This window comes from Anser anser (genome assembly GCF_964211835.1).
Source record: "Anser anser genome assembly, chromosome: 28".
Classification (NCBI taxonomy): domain Eukaryota; kingdom Metazoa; phylum Chordata; class Aves; order Anseriformes; family Anatidae; genus Anser; species Anser anser.
This window is the reverse complement of record NC_139749.1, coordinates 1,571,503-1,585,346: the sequence shown is the minus strand read 5'-3', so window position 1 is coordinate 1,585,346 and position 13,844 is coordinate 1,571,503. Positions and strand designations below refer to the sequence as shown.

The following is a 13,844-nucleotide window of genomic DNA, read 5'->3' as shown; positions in this document are numbered from 1 at the left end:
GGGGGGGATGTTGGTGCTTTCTTGGTTGGGAACGCGCTGACTGTGGCGGTGTCTTTTCTACAGCTGATCGACATCACAGGCAAGAACCAGGATGAGTGTGTGATTGCTCTGCACGACTGCAACGGGGATGTTAACAGAGCCATCAACGTGCTGCTGGAGGGCAATCCGGACACGGTAGGATTGGGTCCTGTAAATCTGGTGAGGCCTAGTTTGGTGTGACTGCCTATTTGGAGACGAGACGTACAGTAACCTGCAGATAACAAGCCAAAATGACTCACTAGTTACACGAGTAGCATGGGAAGCGTGGTTTTCTCCGGGCTTCTTAACGTCGTAGGTTTGCAGAAAGCAGGAGCGTGGCCAGCCTGGAATAGGGAAATAGAGGGGAAAATGTGATAAATCCATTTGCTTCCTATTCCTTCTGAATCCGAGCAGTTGTGCAGATGCCAGCGTCCTGGTGGCAAAGCTTTCACACTGCCGTGAGCGGGAAGTAACTTCTCTTTTCTCCCGAGGGCTGAGGGACTTGTGGTGAAGGGCAGGTGTGGCAGCGGTGGTTCATTTCTGTTACTTTGGCACTTTTGTTTCTCCAGCCTTAAATGTTCCCTCCCCGTCCTCAGCGATTTGCTGATTTTCCACTGCCCGTGCCGCACATTTTTGGGTCTTTTTGCCCTTTCTGTGCCAGCAGTGTTTTCTGTCGAGTTGGGTGAGCCAAGGTGAGCTCTGTGGACGAGTGGGAGCTCCTCCACGAGGCGTGCGGGCTGTGGCGAGGGCAGCAGGCACAGATTCTGCTACAAACCAGCAGAAAGCCGCCGAGCCTCAGACCCTTCCCCACTGCTGCTGAACAGATCCCCCAGCACACTGAGATCGGACGGAGCCAGCCGACCTCTGCGTGCAAAGCTGAGGCTGTAGCTAGCGCTTCCAAATGTCACACACCAGCTCTTTTTTTCCCCTCTTTATTAGCCGTGAGGTAGATGGATGACTTGGGATTCTGTGATTCTGTGGACAGCTCTGTATTGTCTAAGGCAGCTGCTTCCCAACATCAGGTGCTCTGCTAGCTCTGGCAGCGGCCAAGTTCGATGTGGTGCACGTGAGGATTCTTGCCTTGCCTTCAGAGAGCCCTTGCCTTCAGAGAGCCCTTTCCATTGATAACTGAACAAAACAGCTGTTGGAAAACCCTTTTAGGAAGCGGGGTGACATGAATGTGCGTCGCTGAGGCAAAGCTCTGCTCTGACTGTATTTTCCTCCACGTCCCTTGTAACCAGCGGCTTCCAGTTAAATGCCAAACCCCTGCTATGGCAGCAGTTACTTTTCCTAGATGAACACATTGCTCACGAAAATAGCACTCGGGGTAGCGCGCAGCAAGCCGCGGCGTCTCCTTTATTCAAGCAGCTGAAGCCCCCAGCAGCGCAAGATGCAGGGCAAGGCACGCTCGCTGCGGAAGATTTGTAGAGGCAGGGGTGGTGGTGGCAGAGCAGAGCCCTCGAGTGGCCGCCACTTCTTCAGCCTCCAGTGCCCTGGGGGGCCTGCGGGCTGCTACCTGCAGCAGGAGCACCGGCAGCCTCTCGGAGCTGCTTCTGGGCAGGGTTCAGCTGGGGCAGCAGTCCCCTGGAAGGGGTTTCTGGTAAGGAACAGGCTTGTTAATGGCTCAAACGCTCACCTGCTGAGCTAGTTACTCGTAATTTACTGTATTTCAAACGGGAGAGGAGCCGGCGTGATCTTCACGTCGAGTTAGACTCTGTTTAAAATTGCAGTATTCCAAGCAAACATTTTCCTGAATTTCTCTCTGAGCCAGATACCCATGGAGAGAGACTTGAGAAGCCCTTGGTTTGAAGGCAGTTTGTGCCTCTAAGGTTTTTCGTTACTGTCCCTGCATGTTGCCATCCAAACCCAGCTGTTTGTTTATCTGCCAGTTATGTTTTCAGGTGCTTGTCAATGACTTGTGACTATTTTTAATTATTCTAACAGTGTGCAGCATCAGTTTAAGAATGTGAAACCATTGCAGACTGTCATAAAACAAACCCGTGTGGGCTTAGAACAGTGAGCTGGAGGCGTGCTCAACTTTTTACAGCCCAACTTGGGATGAGTTGAACTTGCCTGTGGATAAACTCTGATACTCTCCTCCGTGGGATCTGCTGTTCAGGGAGGGGTTTTCTTAGACAGCCGCTTTTGGGAGAATAACTCGCCCTGAAATGTTGACTGCAGGGCACTTTGGAATATTTACCCGGTTATTGCGGGAGCTCCCCCAAGGCAGTGACCTGTGTGAAGTGCCAGCCTTGTTCCCACTGAACGGGGCAAAGCTTCCAGGCTTTGTTTCAGAGGCACAGGGATCACTGGAGAAATAGAAGGAGCCATCTCCTCGTACCTCCTCCGGCATCCCAGCCGCTGTACGAGCACCCTGGTGTTGGCAGATGGTCTTTCCCAATAAAATTAGGCCGGAAACAATTTATTTTCCGGAGTTATGTTTTTTGTAGCCTGATTAAGCATGTGTGTACGTTGCATCCAGCGCTGGTCAGCCTGTGATTAACTGCTCTCCCCTTTGCAAACCTTCAGCATTCCTGGGAAATGGTCGGGAAGAAGAAGGGTGTCCAAGGACAGAAGGAGAGCGGACAGACAGAGCCAAGTGAAGAAAGCAAAGAAAACCGGGAGAGGGATCGGGATTTCAGCAGACGACGTGGCGGGCCGCCGAGGCGGGGGCGAGGTGCCAGCCGTGGAAGAGAGTGTACGGACCGGCCCTTTACTAACACCCAGTACCTACCAGTAAAGCTGCTTGGGCAGACACGGCTTTGAGGAGAATCAGCCGTGTGTATGGCGACCCGTTTGGTGCTCCCCTATCTGAGATGCACCCTTGGGTGCTGCGCCCGGCATCGCCGGTTAAAGAAAAGTTCCGGGAGCGTTTGGCAGCGTGGTGTCCTGCACAGCCACCGTGCTTCAGTGCCTGACGTCTGTTCTGGTATCCTCCCTAAAGCAGGAGGAATCCTGCTTTATTAATTCAGTTTGCCAATATCTTGTTTGTTCTCTTTCAGTTCGGGGCCAGGAGAACGGACTGGACGGTGGCAAGAGTGGAGGCTCTTCTGGAAGAGGCACAGAGCGAGGGAGACGGGGACGTGGCCGAGGCCGAGGTACGTGCTGGGCTTCGGGTCGGGGGTGGGAGGAGAAGAACGGTGTCAGCGCAGCTCCTCTGTGACGTGTCTCTATCAGAGGAATTGCCAAGCCGAAAAGAAGCACTTGATTCTTGTTCTCAGGGTTAGGACTAGTGCCTGCGCCTTGCTTCCCCTTTTAAGCATGGTAGAAACAGTGACTGGTTCTTGTGTCCCACCCGGGGAGGTGAGCTAAGCCCGGCTTTATCCTACAGAGCTGGGATACCAGAAGACCTAGGAGCCTGTTGGCAGGTGGGCAGGCTGCTTGTTAGCGACAGCACCTGGATCTGCCTCGTCCCTGCACATGTGTCTCTCAGCACCAGTGCTGTGCAAACGCTTGGCTTGGTTTTTAAAGATTCAGTGGCAGAAGTTCATTTTTCCCCAAAATCCGTGCTGCTCAGGAATTGTTGCCGAGGACGCAGTACAGAAATCAGAACCTGGGGTCCGGTATTTATGCTTCGTGCCAGCTGGAAACCTCATCTGAGCCTGGAATCGTGCATCACTAATTACACTGCCAGCCAGCTGAGGTCATTCATGTACACATAAAGCCGCTGCTGGAGATCCCATCTACTCGGGACGATCCTCAACGCTTTATATTCTGGGCATCAGAACTCCATATGTTGTTCAAATGTTTCTTCTCCCAGTGGCACAGAGCCAAGAGAGATGCTCAGCAGTGCGTGTGTGTGTTTTACAGGTGGCTCCGGAAGGCGGGGGGGAAGATTTTCTGCCCAAGGCATGGGGTAAGTTTCACTGGGACACACCACAGCAAAAAATATAAAACCTTTGCGCGTGAATACTACCGTTTGCTTCGCTCCTCTGTTTTTTGTTGTTGTTTTTAATGAAACAAAAACTGCACCATGCTAACTTAAATTTGGAAAGGCCGCTGTAGCTGGAGCGTTCCTCTGCTGAGCAGAGCAGTCCTGGGGGAATCTCCTAGCTATAATACAGCACAAATAACATCAGCTGTTTTTAAAATGTTTAGCAAGAGGGAATAACAAATTTTCTTCCCTGTGTTTCTTACAGAACTTTCAACCCGGCTGACTACGCTGAGCCGGCCAGCACGGACGAGAACTATGGGAACAGCAACAACAACACGTGGAACAACACTGGCAGTTTTGAACCGGACGATGGCACAAGTAAGCGGCCTTTCAGCTTGTTGCCGTTGTGTTTTTAGATCAGAAGTGGGGTTTGTGTCCCTTCAGTCGTGCTGAGGAGGTTCTGGGCAGGTCTTAGGCTTGAGGGTGGTGGAATAGGTTGTTGGTTCAGAGCTGGAATTCAGTCGCTCGGTTTCTTTGCATCCAGAGGTGCCTTTGCTTTGAGGAGTATCCAGTGCGTATTTGGGTTTCCTGTGGAATAATCTTTGAGGTTTTAGGTCTGACTATAGAGGCTGCATCAGGTCATTTGTTAGGGGTAACCGTGCTGGAAATCTGGAGCTGGATGGTTGTTCAGGTGTGATCTTGTGTGTGCTGTTGCTGACAGAGGCACAGGGACACTCACCTCAGGTCTGTTTTCCAGCAGAAACCGTGCTGCGTCTTTGCAGAAGCCTTTTTACAGGCAGGAGCGTGATAAACACACGCAGGCTCCCTGGATGTTCAGTGCATCCTCCTGAGAATATTGCTCTGAGTTCAGATGTTGGGTTCGGTACGGGGAACATTCACATTTTCGTGGTCATCTTGCTCAGGTTGCTGTAGGGTGAGACCTTGATACAAGAAGTAAGCCGAAAAGAAACCTTCATTGCTTCCCTGCTGGAGCCAAGCACTTCTCTGCTGGGCGGTTCCAAACACCCACCTGCCCTTGCATGTTTGAGTCCCCCCCGCAGCAATCTTGTACCGCAAACCATTTCTACGTGACACGAGTGCTCAAACGTTACGTTTTGGTTATTAGAACCATTCACAGCTCTACGTTAATGCTGCATTAGGCCGGCTTCATATTTCTTGTGATTGCTGACAAGCTAATAGCTTTGCAAAGAGCAAGACAGGACTGTAAAGTGCTGTCCCTTTCGCTACACGTTGTTAGTTTAGACTTTATTTTTCAGAAAAAAGAGCTTTTCCGAAAGGAGAAAGTAGGCCTGGATGCGTAAAGCTCTAGCAGACTGAGTGATCATCCTGTTGATGACTCTAAAAACTAAATGGCTTCATTTCTAAGTACCGGAGGGGTGTAGTATAGGAGTCTGTTGGTTAAGGGCAGTGGGGGCACGTGTGTCTCTGGAGGGAAAAGCAAAAGGAGCAGAGCTGCGTGCTGCAAATTGAGCTGTCTGGTCTGAGCAGACGTCTGTGTGTGCTTGTCTCTGTCCGTGTTTTTTGGAAATACGGAACAAAGTGGTTTAGGGCATGGTTGGGGTGGAATTAAGACTGTTTCTGATACAGCAGTTTGGATCTGCTCTAGAGTTACAGCGCAGCCGTAAAGTTTACCGTTCACCTGTGTCGTGTGTGGTCATTTTGTTCCTGTTGTAGTAGCCTCAGGCATCTCTTTGAATTAACAATATCCACAGGTACAATGTGACTGATGTACGTGGGGGCAATGAAACTCTTTCATTTAAGTCAAAATTTCACTGGTTGTCTTTTTTCTTTTCTTTTCTTTTGTTTCAGGACTTGATTTCATTGGGGGTGAGGGGTCAAATTATCCCCGAAAATTTGACACTGCTCCTGGTACGATACATCCAGGTGCACTAACTGCCCCGGATACCTTTACTTCACAGCTTTTTTTTTAAAACAAACTGAAATATCTGTGGATATGTCATTCTTCTCTCTTAATTTGTTCATTTTAATGAATTTTGACGTTTGTTCTGACTCTGCTTTTACTAATGCTGACTCCTTGAATGTAAATTGGGAGAGGTTAACCTGCATACTTGTGGATTATGTAAATTTTGACTTCAGCCACTGCTTCTCAGCACCCACAGCAGCGCTGTGTCCCCAGCACCGACAGAGCAGCCTGCCCCGGGGGAAGCACGAGGCAGCTCAGCCCTCTCCTGCCTGTCTCACGTCCAGAGAGCTATGACTTGCCGTAGTCCCCGTGCTGTCCCCTTGCCTCCGCAGTTCGCTCTGCAGCAGCCACTCCGCTCACCTCCCCGCTAGGTTTCTGCCCAGGTTCCAAACGCTGCTGCGAGGGTGATTAGTCCTGCTCAACTGTCGCAGCGCTTTACCTCTGCTTACGGCTGCCTCCGGACTGCCACGCTGCTTCCCTCCGAGCAGACCTGCCCTGCAGCCGAAGGTGGCCACCTATCTGCATAGAGTCGTAGAAACACGAGGGTGGAAAGGACCTACAGGACCACCTAGTCCAACCGTCCTCCTAGCACCGATACTAAGCTACTAAATCGTATCTCCATCGAGATATTCGGATGACCAGGATGCTTGATGGCGAAGCTGCTCGGTGCATGGCCAGTTTATTTCCTGCTTTTGTATCATTACGTCATAGGAAGCCAAGAGAGACCGATGGGCTGATCCAGTTGGCCCTATTAAGCCCATCGAATCCCATTAGTGTCCCCAAGAAGGCCCAAAACATTTAACCAATGTCTTCTCCTCTGGTCGTGGTCCTGGGCACCCTGCTCCAGGTGGCCCTGCTTGAGCAGGGGTTGGACCCACAGGTCCCTTCCCACCTCAGTCCTTCTGCGGTCCCTGAGGTCTGGAAATCCAGGCTAAAACCCTTCTGCAGAGCCTTCTGCTTTGCTCCTTTCTTTAGAAAAAGAAACTTGACGACGCGGTGGGATTTTGGTTTTCAGCAGCGGTTGCAGCAAGCCTCTTAGTTCACCGTGCTGCTGAGCGGCATGCCGTGGCTTAAATTACTTACACCCTTCTCTGCTGCACGATGGGATGCTCAAGTTCTGCCTAAAAAAATACGACAATCATATTTTCAAGCCCTCTTTTCCTGCCTGGAGGAGCTTAAAGAGATCAGCTGCTCCTTGAAGCTCGCTTAGGGCAGGGAGGGGTTCCCGTTCGGGTGACACTCCGAAGTGGCGGGGGCAGTGTCAGCGCCGCGCTGCTGCTCTCCCCGTCGGTAAGAGCTGCGTGGGGAGAGACGCTCGGCTTCTTTCAGGGCAAACCAACCAAAAAGCTAAGCACGCTGTGCTGGTTAGGGAGCTTCCTGGAGCATTTCCAGAGAATGCAACGAGCATCGCACGAGCGGGCAGGTCTTTGGTTCCTCGTCCCTCTCCCTGGGTGCCTGGCACCAGGGTGGTGCCCACCAGCAAAGCCCCGTCGGTGGCTGCTTTTCGACTGCAGGATTTCTTCCCGCTTTCCTTGCTGCTTTGCTTTTCTTCTCCTTTCCCCCCACATGAGCAAAGCTAAAGCCGAGCCCTGCGCTCCGCTCCGTGCACAAACTCTCTGGGACCTCTCCGAGCCTCCTGCTCTCCCCCGCGGACTGCAGCGGGGCGAGGAACCCGCAGCTCCTGCTTCCCTCCCGGGCAGGGATTTTCCGATCCATGCAGCCTGGAAAGCAGCCTTCCCCCTGCCCGTGAGCGAGGGCATGAACAGGCTGAGGAACGGGGGGAAGCTGTTCCTTAACCCCTGCTGTGTGTTGGGTTGGGTGTGTTGAACTCTTTCCGGTGCTTCTGTCCCAGGAGGAAAGGGTCGTGTGCCTCGAGACTCCCATGAGCCAGGGAAGTTGTGTTGAATTAAAAAAAAAAAAAAAAAAATCCCCCCCAAATTGAACTTAAATCCAGGAAAGCTTCTTGGATTGGTTCAATGTCAGGCAAAGAAAAAAAGAAAATACTTCTTTGGTGCTCTGAACACCCCACCTGTAGATAAGCAGCTGTTTGGATGTTTTGGCCTCAAAATTGGAGTGTGTATGGGGAGATCTGCTGAGCTCTTCCCCCCAAAACCCAAGAGCCTGATAGTGTCCTACAGAAGGATCTGCAAAGTCCTCATTCCCCACGTGCTGTTTTTATGCTGTAAAAGGCTTTCAGCTGGTAAAGGGGCTGATACCAACTTGTTCTGTCCTTGTGACTCCCTCCAGAATTGACCCCCTGCCTGTCTTGGGTTCTGTTCACCTGCTTTGCGTGGGCTGAACTGACCTGGGCAGGGGGCTTTCTTTTTTTTGCACTTTTTTTTTTTTCCCTATGAATTTTGGGGATGGAAAATGCTCCCGCTTTCTTCCCACGCCAAATTTTCATTCGCCTAATGGATTTGGAAGCCACCACATACAGCTCAAAGTACCGGGGTTAAATGGTGGTGTCTGTGTGGGACCGAACAAGTTGAAGACGCAGCTAGGCAAAGCTTGCCTTTTTTTTTTTCCCCTTCGATAAATCTTGCTCGTCTCGCAAATTGCGCTGTGATTTATTGTGGCTGCAACCTTGTGCTTTCCCCCCTGATACCCTAAGCTTCCTCACTTTGAGCATTTCTCCAAAATTGGACCCAGAACACTGATGGGTTGGTTAGCCCCAGAAGTGTTCCTTTCAGATTCCCATTCCCCTCTCCACGGGGGTTTCTGGTGCAGTGAGGCTTTGACATTTTTTGGGGGGGAGTGGGGGTGGGGAACGACCGTGCGAACGGTTCGGTTGCCCCTGGGTGCTGCGGAGGCTCGAGGCTCGGCCGGGGGGGTCCTGCACAAGGGGGGCCCGCAGCAGAGGTGCTCTGTCCGAGCTGCTGGGGTCACACCAACTGCTCGTGGGTGCTGCTGCCGGAGGAGGAGGGAGAGCAGGGAAATGGGATGAGGAGGCCGGGGACGGTGCCGGGGCTTCCTCGCCAGGCTCAGCTTTCCTGTTTGGTGCCGGGGGGCGCGCGCTGCCCTAGCTGCTGGCCCAGGGCCCCCCCTGGTGCTGCTCAGCCCGAGCCAGGCTGGGGCAATCCCCTCGTGGTAACTTGCCCGTGAATTTTGGGTTGGGGTCGGCTGCTTTAACTTGTCTGGTTGGCAAATAAAAGTCCTCTCGGCTGCTTGCAAAGCTTCCCAGTGCTTCCCCGGCTCTTGTAAGCGGAGCTTCGACGCACGCCTAACTTCTCTGCCTCTTGTTGTCCTTCAGGTGCGTGGAGGGCAGCGACGGAAGAATGGGGCACGGAGGACTGGAATGAAGATGTAGGTACTCCCCGAACCCCTCTCCTCCGCGTGCTGCTGGCGGGGTGCTGTCCTGACCGTGTACACAGCTAGGAGAGAAGCACAAAGTCCACCCTCTGCACGCTCTGGGCATAGCCAGGGGCTCCCAGCTCCAGGAGCTCTGATGACCGAGGAAAGTAAATATTGCTAGAACACGGGCGTCGTAGAGCTTGTCCCAGGAGCCCAGGACAGCAAGGGTTCTCCTGGAGCGTTGAGTTTGGTCCTCTTACTTCTTCCAGCAGCGTTTTTTGAATTCTTCCATCAACTGGCCTTGCTCTCTGGCTTGTCTTGATGAGTTTTGTTCTCTACCTGGAGCCTCCATTGAGGGACAGTGGCTGTTATCACCTGCTGTTAACGCCTGTCTATCAGTTTCTTCTGATTTGGGCTTCAGACAAGTCTCTGAATCGAGGAAGAACTTCTGGTCTTGCAGATGGGAGCAGGGTTGGGCTTTCTAGTAGCATTGCTAGTTCTGCATGGTCATTTTAGCTAGGCCTACGGAACGGGCACGAAGAGAAAGCTTTTGCTTTCCAGGCAGTGTCTGAGGGAGGCTCTCCTGCTGGGTTTGAAGACGCAGGCAGCTTCCGTCTGTTCCAGCCAGGTCTTTGCTTAAAGAGTGTCTTGGTAGCCCGTCTTGCCTTCAGTGTGTGTAATATGCTCTCAGAGGTTCCTCTGCTGTGGTTTTGTTTTTAAACTCCTGCAGCTTAGCTGCTGGCAGCTCCTCGGCCTGGAATAGAAGCTGTTTGGATTCAGCTGAATTCTGAGCTCAGCCTCAGGTGGTTGTTAAACCTCCCCTTTGTTCGTTTTTGAGAAGCGTTATTTTCCCTTCCACAGTGTCAATAGATCTGTTGGTATCGGGTCAGATCACCCAGGTGAAACCAGGGGTGTTGGAAGCTGAACTATCAGTCTGAAGCTTTTTTTTCCCTTTGAATTCTTCAGCAATGTTTGCACCTAACCCGTGCAGTGGGCTTTGCAGATGGGTGCTGAACACCGTGACTTTGGAGCACCTAACCAAATCCACCAGGGGTGCTGGGGCCTTGTGGACTACAGGAAATTTGTAGAGGGATTTATTTTTTTGACTTAGGGGTGATTTGTGCGCTTGCCCAAGAAGAAATACGCAGAAAGATGATTCTGATGGGGGCCAAATGCTGAAGTTTTAACACCTAATTTCTTGAATCATCCTGGGACTGTGTCTTAAACACTTGTGTGCTTCGCTCGGAGTCCCACCGTGCCGGTGTGAATTGTGGAATTCCTTTTTCCCTCTTTTGTCTTTCAGCTGTCTGAGACTAAGATCTTCACTGCCTCCAACGTGTCTTCAGTGCCTCTGCCCGCAGAGAATGTGACAATCACAGCTGGACAGAGGTGAGAGCCCGGTTTTGTGGGACAAGTGGCACCCAAGTCTCAGAGCAATTTGCTTTTGGAGATTAAACCTTGCCAACTAGATAAAAATGCAGCAGCTCTGAATGAGCTAATACGTATTTAAGTGTAGAAGTTGAGTTAGAAGGTCTGGATGACAGGATTCTTCTAGGCTCTGCCACTGGTTCTTCAGATTTTGGGGCATTTGCCAGTGCTAAAGGTATGTGTTCCGTGATGTAAATAGAAGGCCGTGCAGGATGTTGCCTAGTCTCTGTCCTTTGGAGGTCGCTAGTGGCAGTTGTGAGTTAAAGTTCTGCAGATTCATTGGATGTTTAAAGTAAAAAGCACAAATCGCGTGGCTGGAGGTAGCACGCTGCTGTAGTAAAGGCAAGGGCTGTGACAGCTCCTGTTCACCTCAGCGGGTTGTCTTCTTTCTTCAACCAGAATCGACCTTGCAGTACTGCTAGGAAAGACTCCCTCTTCCATGGAGAACGAGTCAACAAACCTGGAGTCATCCCAGGCTCCTTCCCTGGCCCAGCCGCTGGTGTTCAGCAATTCCAAGCAGAGTGCCATGGCCCAGCCGACCTCCGGTAACTCCTTCTCTCACCACAGCATGGTAAGGAAATGCCGCTCGCTGCCAGCGTGCGGGCTTGTACAAACGTTGGTTTCCCTGCCGCTCTCTGCCTGCATTTGGGCCACGTGGGAAATTCCAGTTCTGAGACCTGTCTGCTTCGTGTGGCAGAGTCTTCCACTTGGGTGATTTGCCAGTCTGCTGTAAGCAGAAGCATGCAACCCGTTGCTTACTTAGAAATAAATGGGATCATTCCTGCCCTGCTGCCCTTGCCGGGCTTGCAACTTTTCCTCTTTCCTGCTCAGAGGAAAGGAGAAACTCTTGCAATCCAGAGGCTTGCAAGTTCGTCGGTTAGGGACCTGGAACTGGCTGGGGGTTTGGTGTGGGGTGAAGTGCTAGCACCTCTGCGCTGATGGGTGAAGAGAGGAGGTCTTGAATCTGAATTGGTGTGCGCAGACCTGGGAATATGCTTTGTCATATAACTTCAGTGAAGAAATTGTGCATTAAATGATGAGGTGGTTCTGAGCCCACTTCCTGACCTACCCCAACGGAAAAGCCAAGTTCTAGTGGTGGCTGTCCTGTCTGGTGAAGCCGAGTGCGTGTGTATAATTCAGTATGTTTTTAAAGATCTGTCTGTTAACTGGCTTTGAAAGCCTCCAGGACACTGCACGATGCGGTGGGCTAGGCAATAGATAGTTACCTGGGCTCGAGCGTGATAAAAGCTGTGAGACAAGTGTGAGGCCTCCTTGCCGATGGTGTCTGTGTACCTGAAGCTCAGGGCTGTTAAACCGAGGCACTCGGCGAGAAGCAGCAGGGTGCAGAGAGTTCGGGCTTGTGTTAGGAGATGTGCCTGTCCTCTGAGCCAAGTTCCAAGGCAGGGGAGATGCTGACTTTGTTTCACTGTTGAAATTGCAGGTGAGCATGCTGGGGAAAGGGTTCGGAGATGTCGGGGAGGCCAAAGGCAGCAGTACCACGGGTTCTCAGTTCCTGGAGCAGTTCAAGACAGCCCAGGCTCTGGCTCAGCTGGCTGCTCAGCACACCCAGCCTGGCAGCAGCACCACTGCTTCCTCCTGGGACCTGGGATCCACTACGCAGACCTCGTCTCTCGTGCAGTACGGTAAGGAAAAGCAGCTTAGGTCCTCAACGGGGGACGCGTTCTGTGTTCTCCCAGATCCGCAGAAGCGTGCTGCGAACAGCAGGGTGAGGGATTCGGAGGAGGAACAGATGTTCAAACCCTTTGACCAAATGCCCCTCAAGTTCGCAACCAAGCTAACTTTAGCTTGGGGAAATTAAAAGAGCCACAGGTGCAAGTTTGTATAAGGCATTCCCTGACAAGAGTAAAGTGTAATAGTGCATCTGAGCCTTTCCCCGTTCCCTTTATACGGGGAGCAGGCAAACCGCAGCCTGTTGGCTGTTCCAGGCAGCCTCGGGGCCGGGGATCTGGGGTTCCCAAGCCCCTCGCTGCGCAGAACTACTGCTGGGTGTAAAGCTGTGTAACAGGAGATCTGCAAGTAGGTGCTTCCAGCAAACGCTTCCTGAACACAAAACACTTGTCAGTCTCGTCTCGCTGCTGACCTGATGCATCTTTTAAAGGAATGTGATTCTGGTGACTGCTAAATGCCAAGAAGTAATTCTGCCTCTGGGCTGGCACGAAGGGGTAAACGCCAGTTAAGAGAGGCTCGTGCTTTTCAGATGAGATGTTGAGCCCTACAGGCCCGAATCTCAGAAATACTGCGGTTGGGTACCAGTGCCGTTTCTTTCCGATCGTGCATTTCATGTCTTGCCGGAGAGATATGGCTGTGGTTCAAATCTAAGCTGAAGAAAAATTGAGCCCTGTCCTAGCTGCAGTCGGTGTTGGCAGCTCCCGATCTTTTCAGACAAGGAGCCACAGAGGAGCGTCGGAGGGAATAGGAGCTGAGTATTAATAGGCTGTACTCCTGGCTGCTTTCGGCAGAGGAGGGTGGTCCTGAGGCTGGGGGTGCTGCTTGCAGGGTGCCCTGCGTTTGCAGGGGAAGGAGCAGGCAAGGAAATGCAGCAATGTTGGCAGAGAAGGGGAAGGAAACACTGCCAAGCCCGTGCCAGGCAGGCATGCGGTGCCTCCACAAAAGGGACGTTAAAGTCTGGCTTTTTAGGAGGATGGAGGACTTCTGCTGTCCAAGCTTGCTTTGTCCCCTGGAGGTGATGGAATACGTTTTGGGGACAGGGGCTTAAAAGTCGCAGCATGGATGGTGGTGAGAGTGCAAAGTGAGGAGTAGGGGTGCTGGGATTCTCTGCGCTCTCATTTTAAGGGGCTCCAGGAGGCGCAGTGTGAAGTGATTTTATTTTTCTTGATAGTGAGAAATGTCAGAACTTGCTTCCGTTTTACGGAAACGCAGCCTAACTCAGCTCTCTGCCCCGGGCAGATCTCAAGAACCCGACGGACTCTTCTGTGCATAGTCCCTTCACCAAGCGTCAGGCCTTCACGTCAACTTCAACCATGATCGAAGTGTTCATGCAGGAGAAGCAGCCCGTGGTGACTGCCTCCACGACCGTGCCGGCACCCCCTTCTTCGCCGCTGCCCAGCAAAACCAATCCCGTTCCCCAAATGTCCCCGGGCTCCTCAGACAACCAGTCCTCCAGTCCCCAGCCAGCACAGCAGAAGCTGAAGCAGCAAAAGAAAAAAGCGTCGTTAACATCCAAGGTGCACAGCGATGGTGGGAAGGAGGCGTTGTGTTGCCGGCTGAGGGAGAGGCTGCTCTTGGCCTTCCTGGGGTTGGCGTTGG

At 52.2% G+C, this 13,844-nt stretch overlaps 1 protein-coding gene across 11 annotated transcripts in view; it reads left to right on the top strand.

The window, feature by feature from the left end:
* Positions 1–13,844, top strand: part of UBAP2L (ubiquitin associated protein 2 like) — a 29,965-nt gene that overhangs the window by 4,975 nt on the left and 11,146 nt on the right. For 6 of the 11 annotated variants that reach the window (XM_083813680.1, XM_083813679.1, XM_083813677.1 and 3 more), the window contains exons 4-14: positions 64–174; positions 2,548–2,716; positions 3,021–3,116; positions 3,829–3,874; positions 4,158–4,270; positions 5,723–5,797; positions 9,088–9,140; positions 10,432–10,517; positions 10,956–11,127; positions 11,998–12,199; positions 13,485–13,762. In XM_083813680.1, the coding sequence (XP_083669806.1) occupies positions 64–174; positions 2,548–2,716; positions 3,021–3,116; positions 3,829–3,874; positions 4,158–4,270; positions 5,723–5,797; positions 9,088–9,140; positions 10,432–10,517; positions 10,956–11,127; positions 11,998–12,199; positions 13,485–13,762 (1,401 nt within the window). The remainder of the gene's footprint in view (positions 1–63; positions 175–2,547; positions 2,717–3,020; positions 3,117–3,828; positions 3,875–4,157; positions 4,271–5,722; positions 5,798–9,087; positions 9,141–10,431; positions 10,518–10,955; positions 11,128–11,997; positions 12,200–13,484; positions 13,763–13,844) is intronic. The other 5 variants (XM_083813683.1, XM_083813682.1, XM_083813681.1 and 2 more) reach the window with 2 other exon arrangements.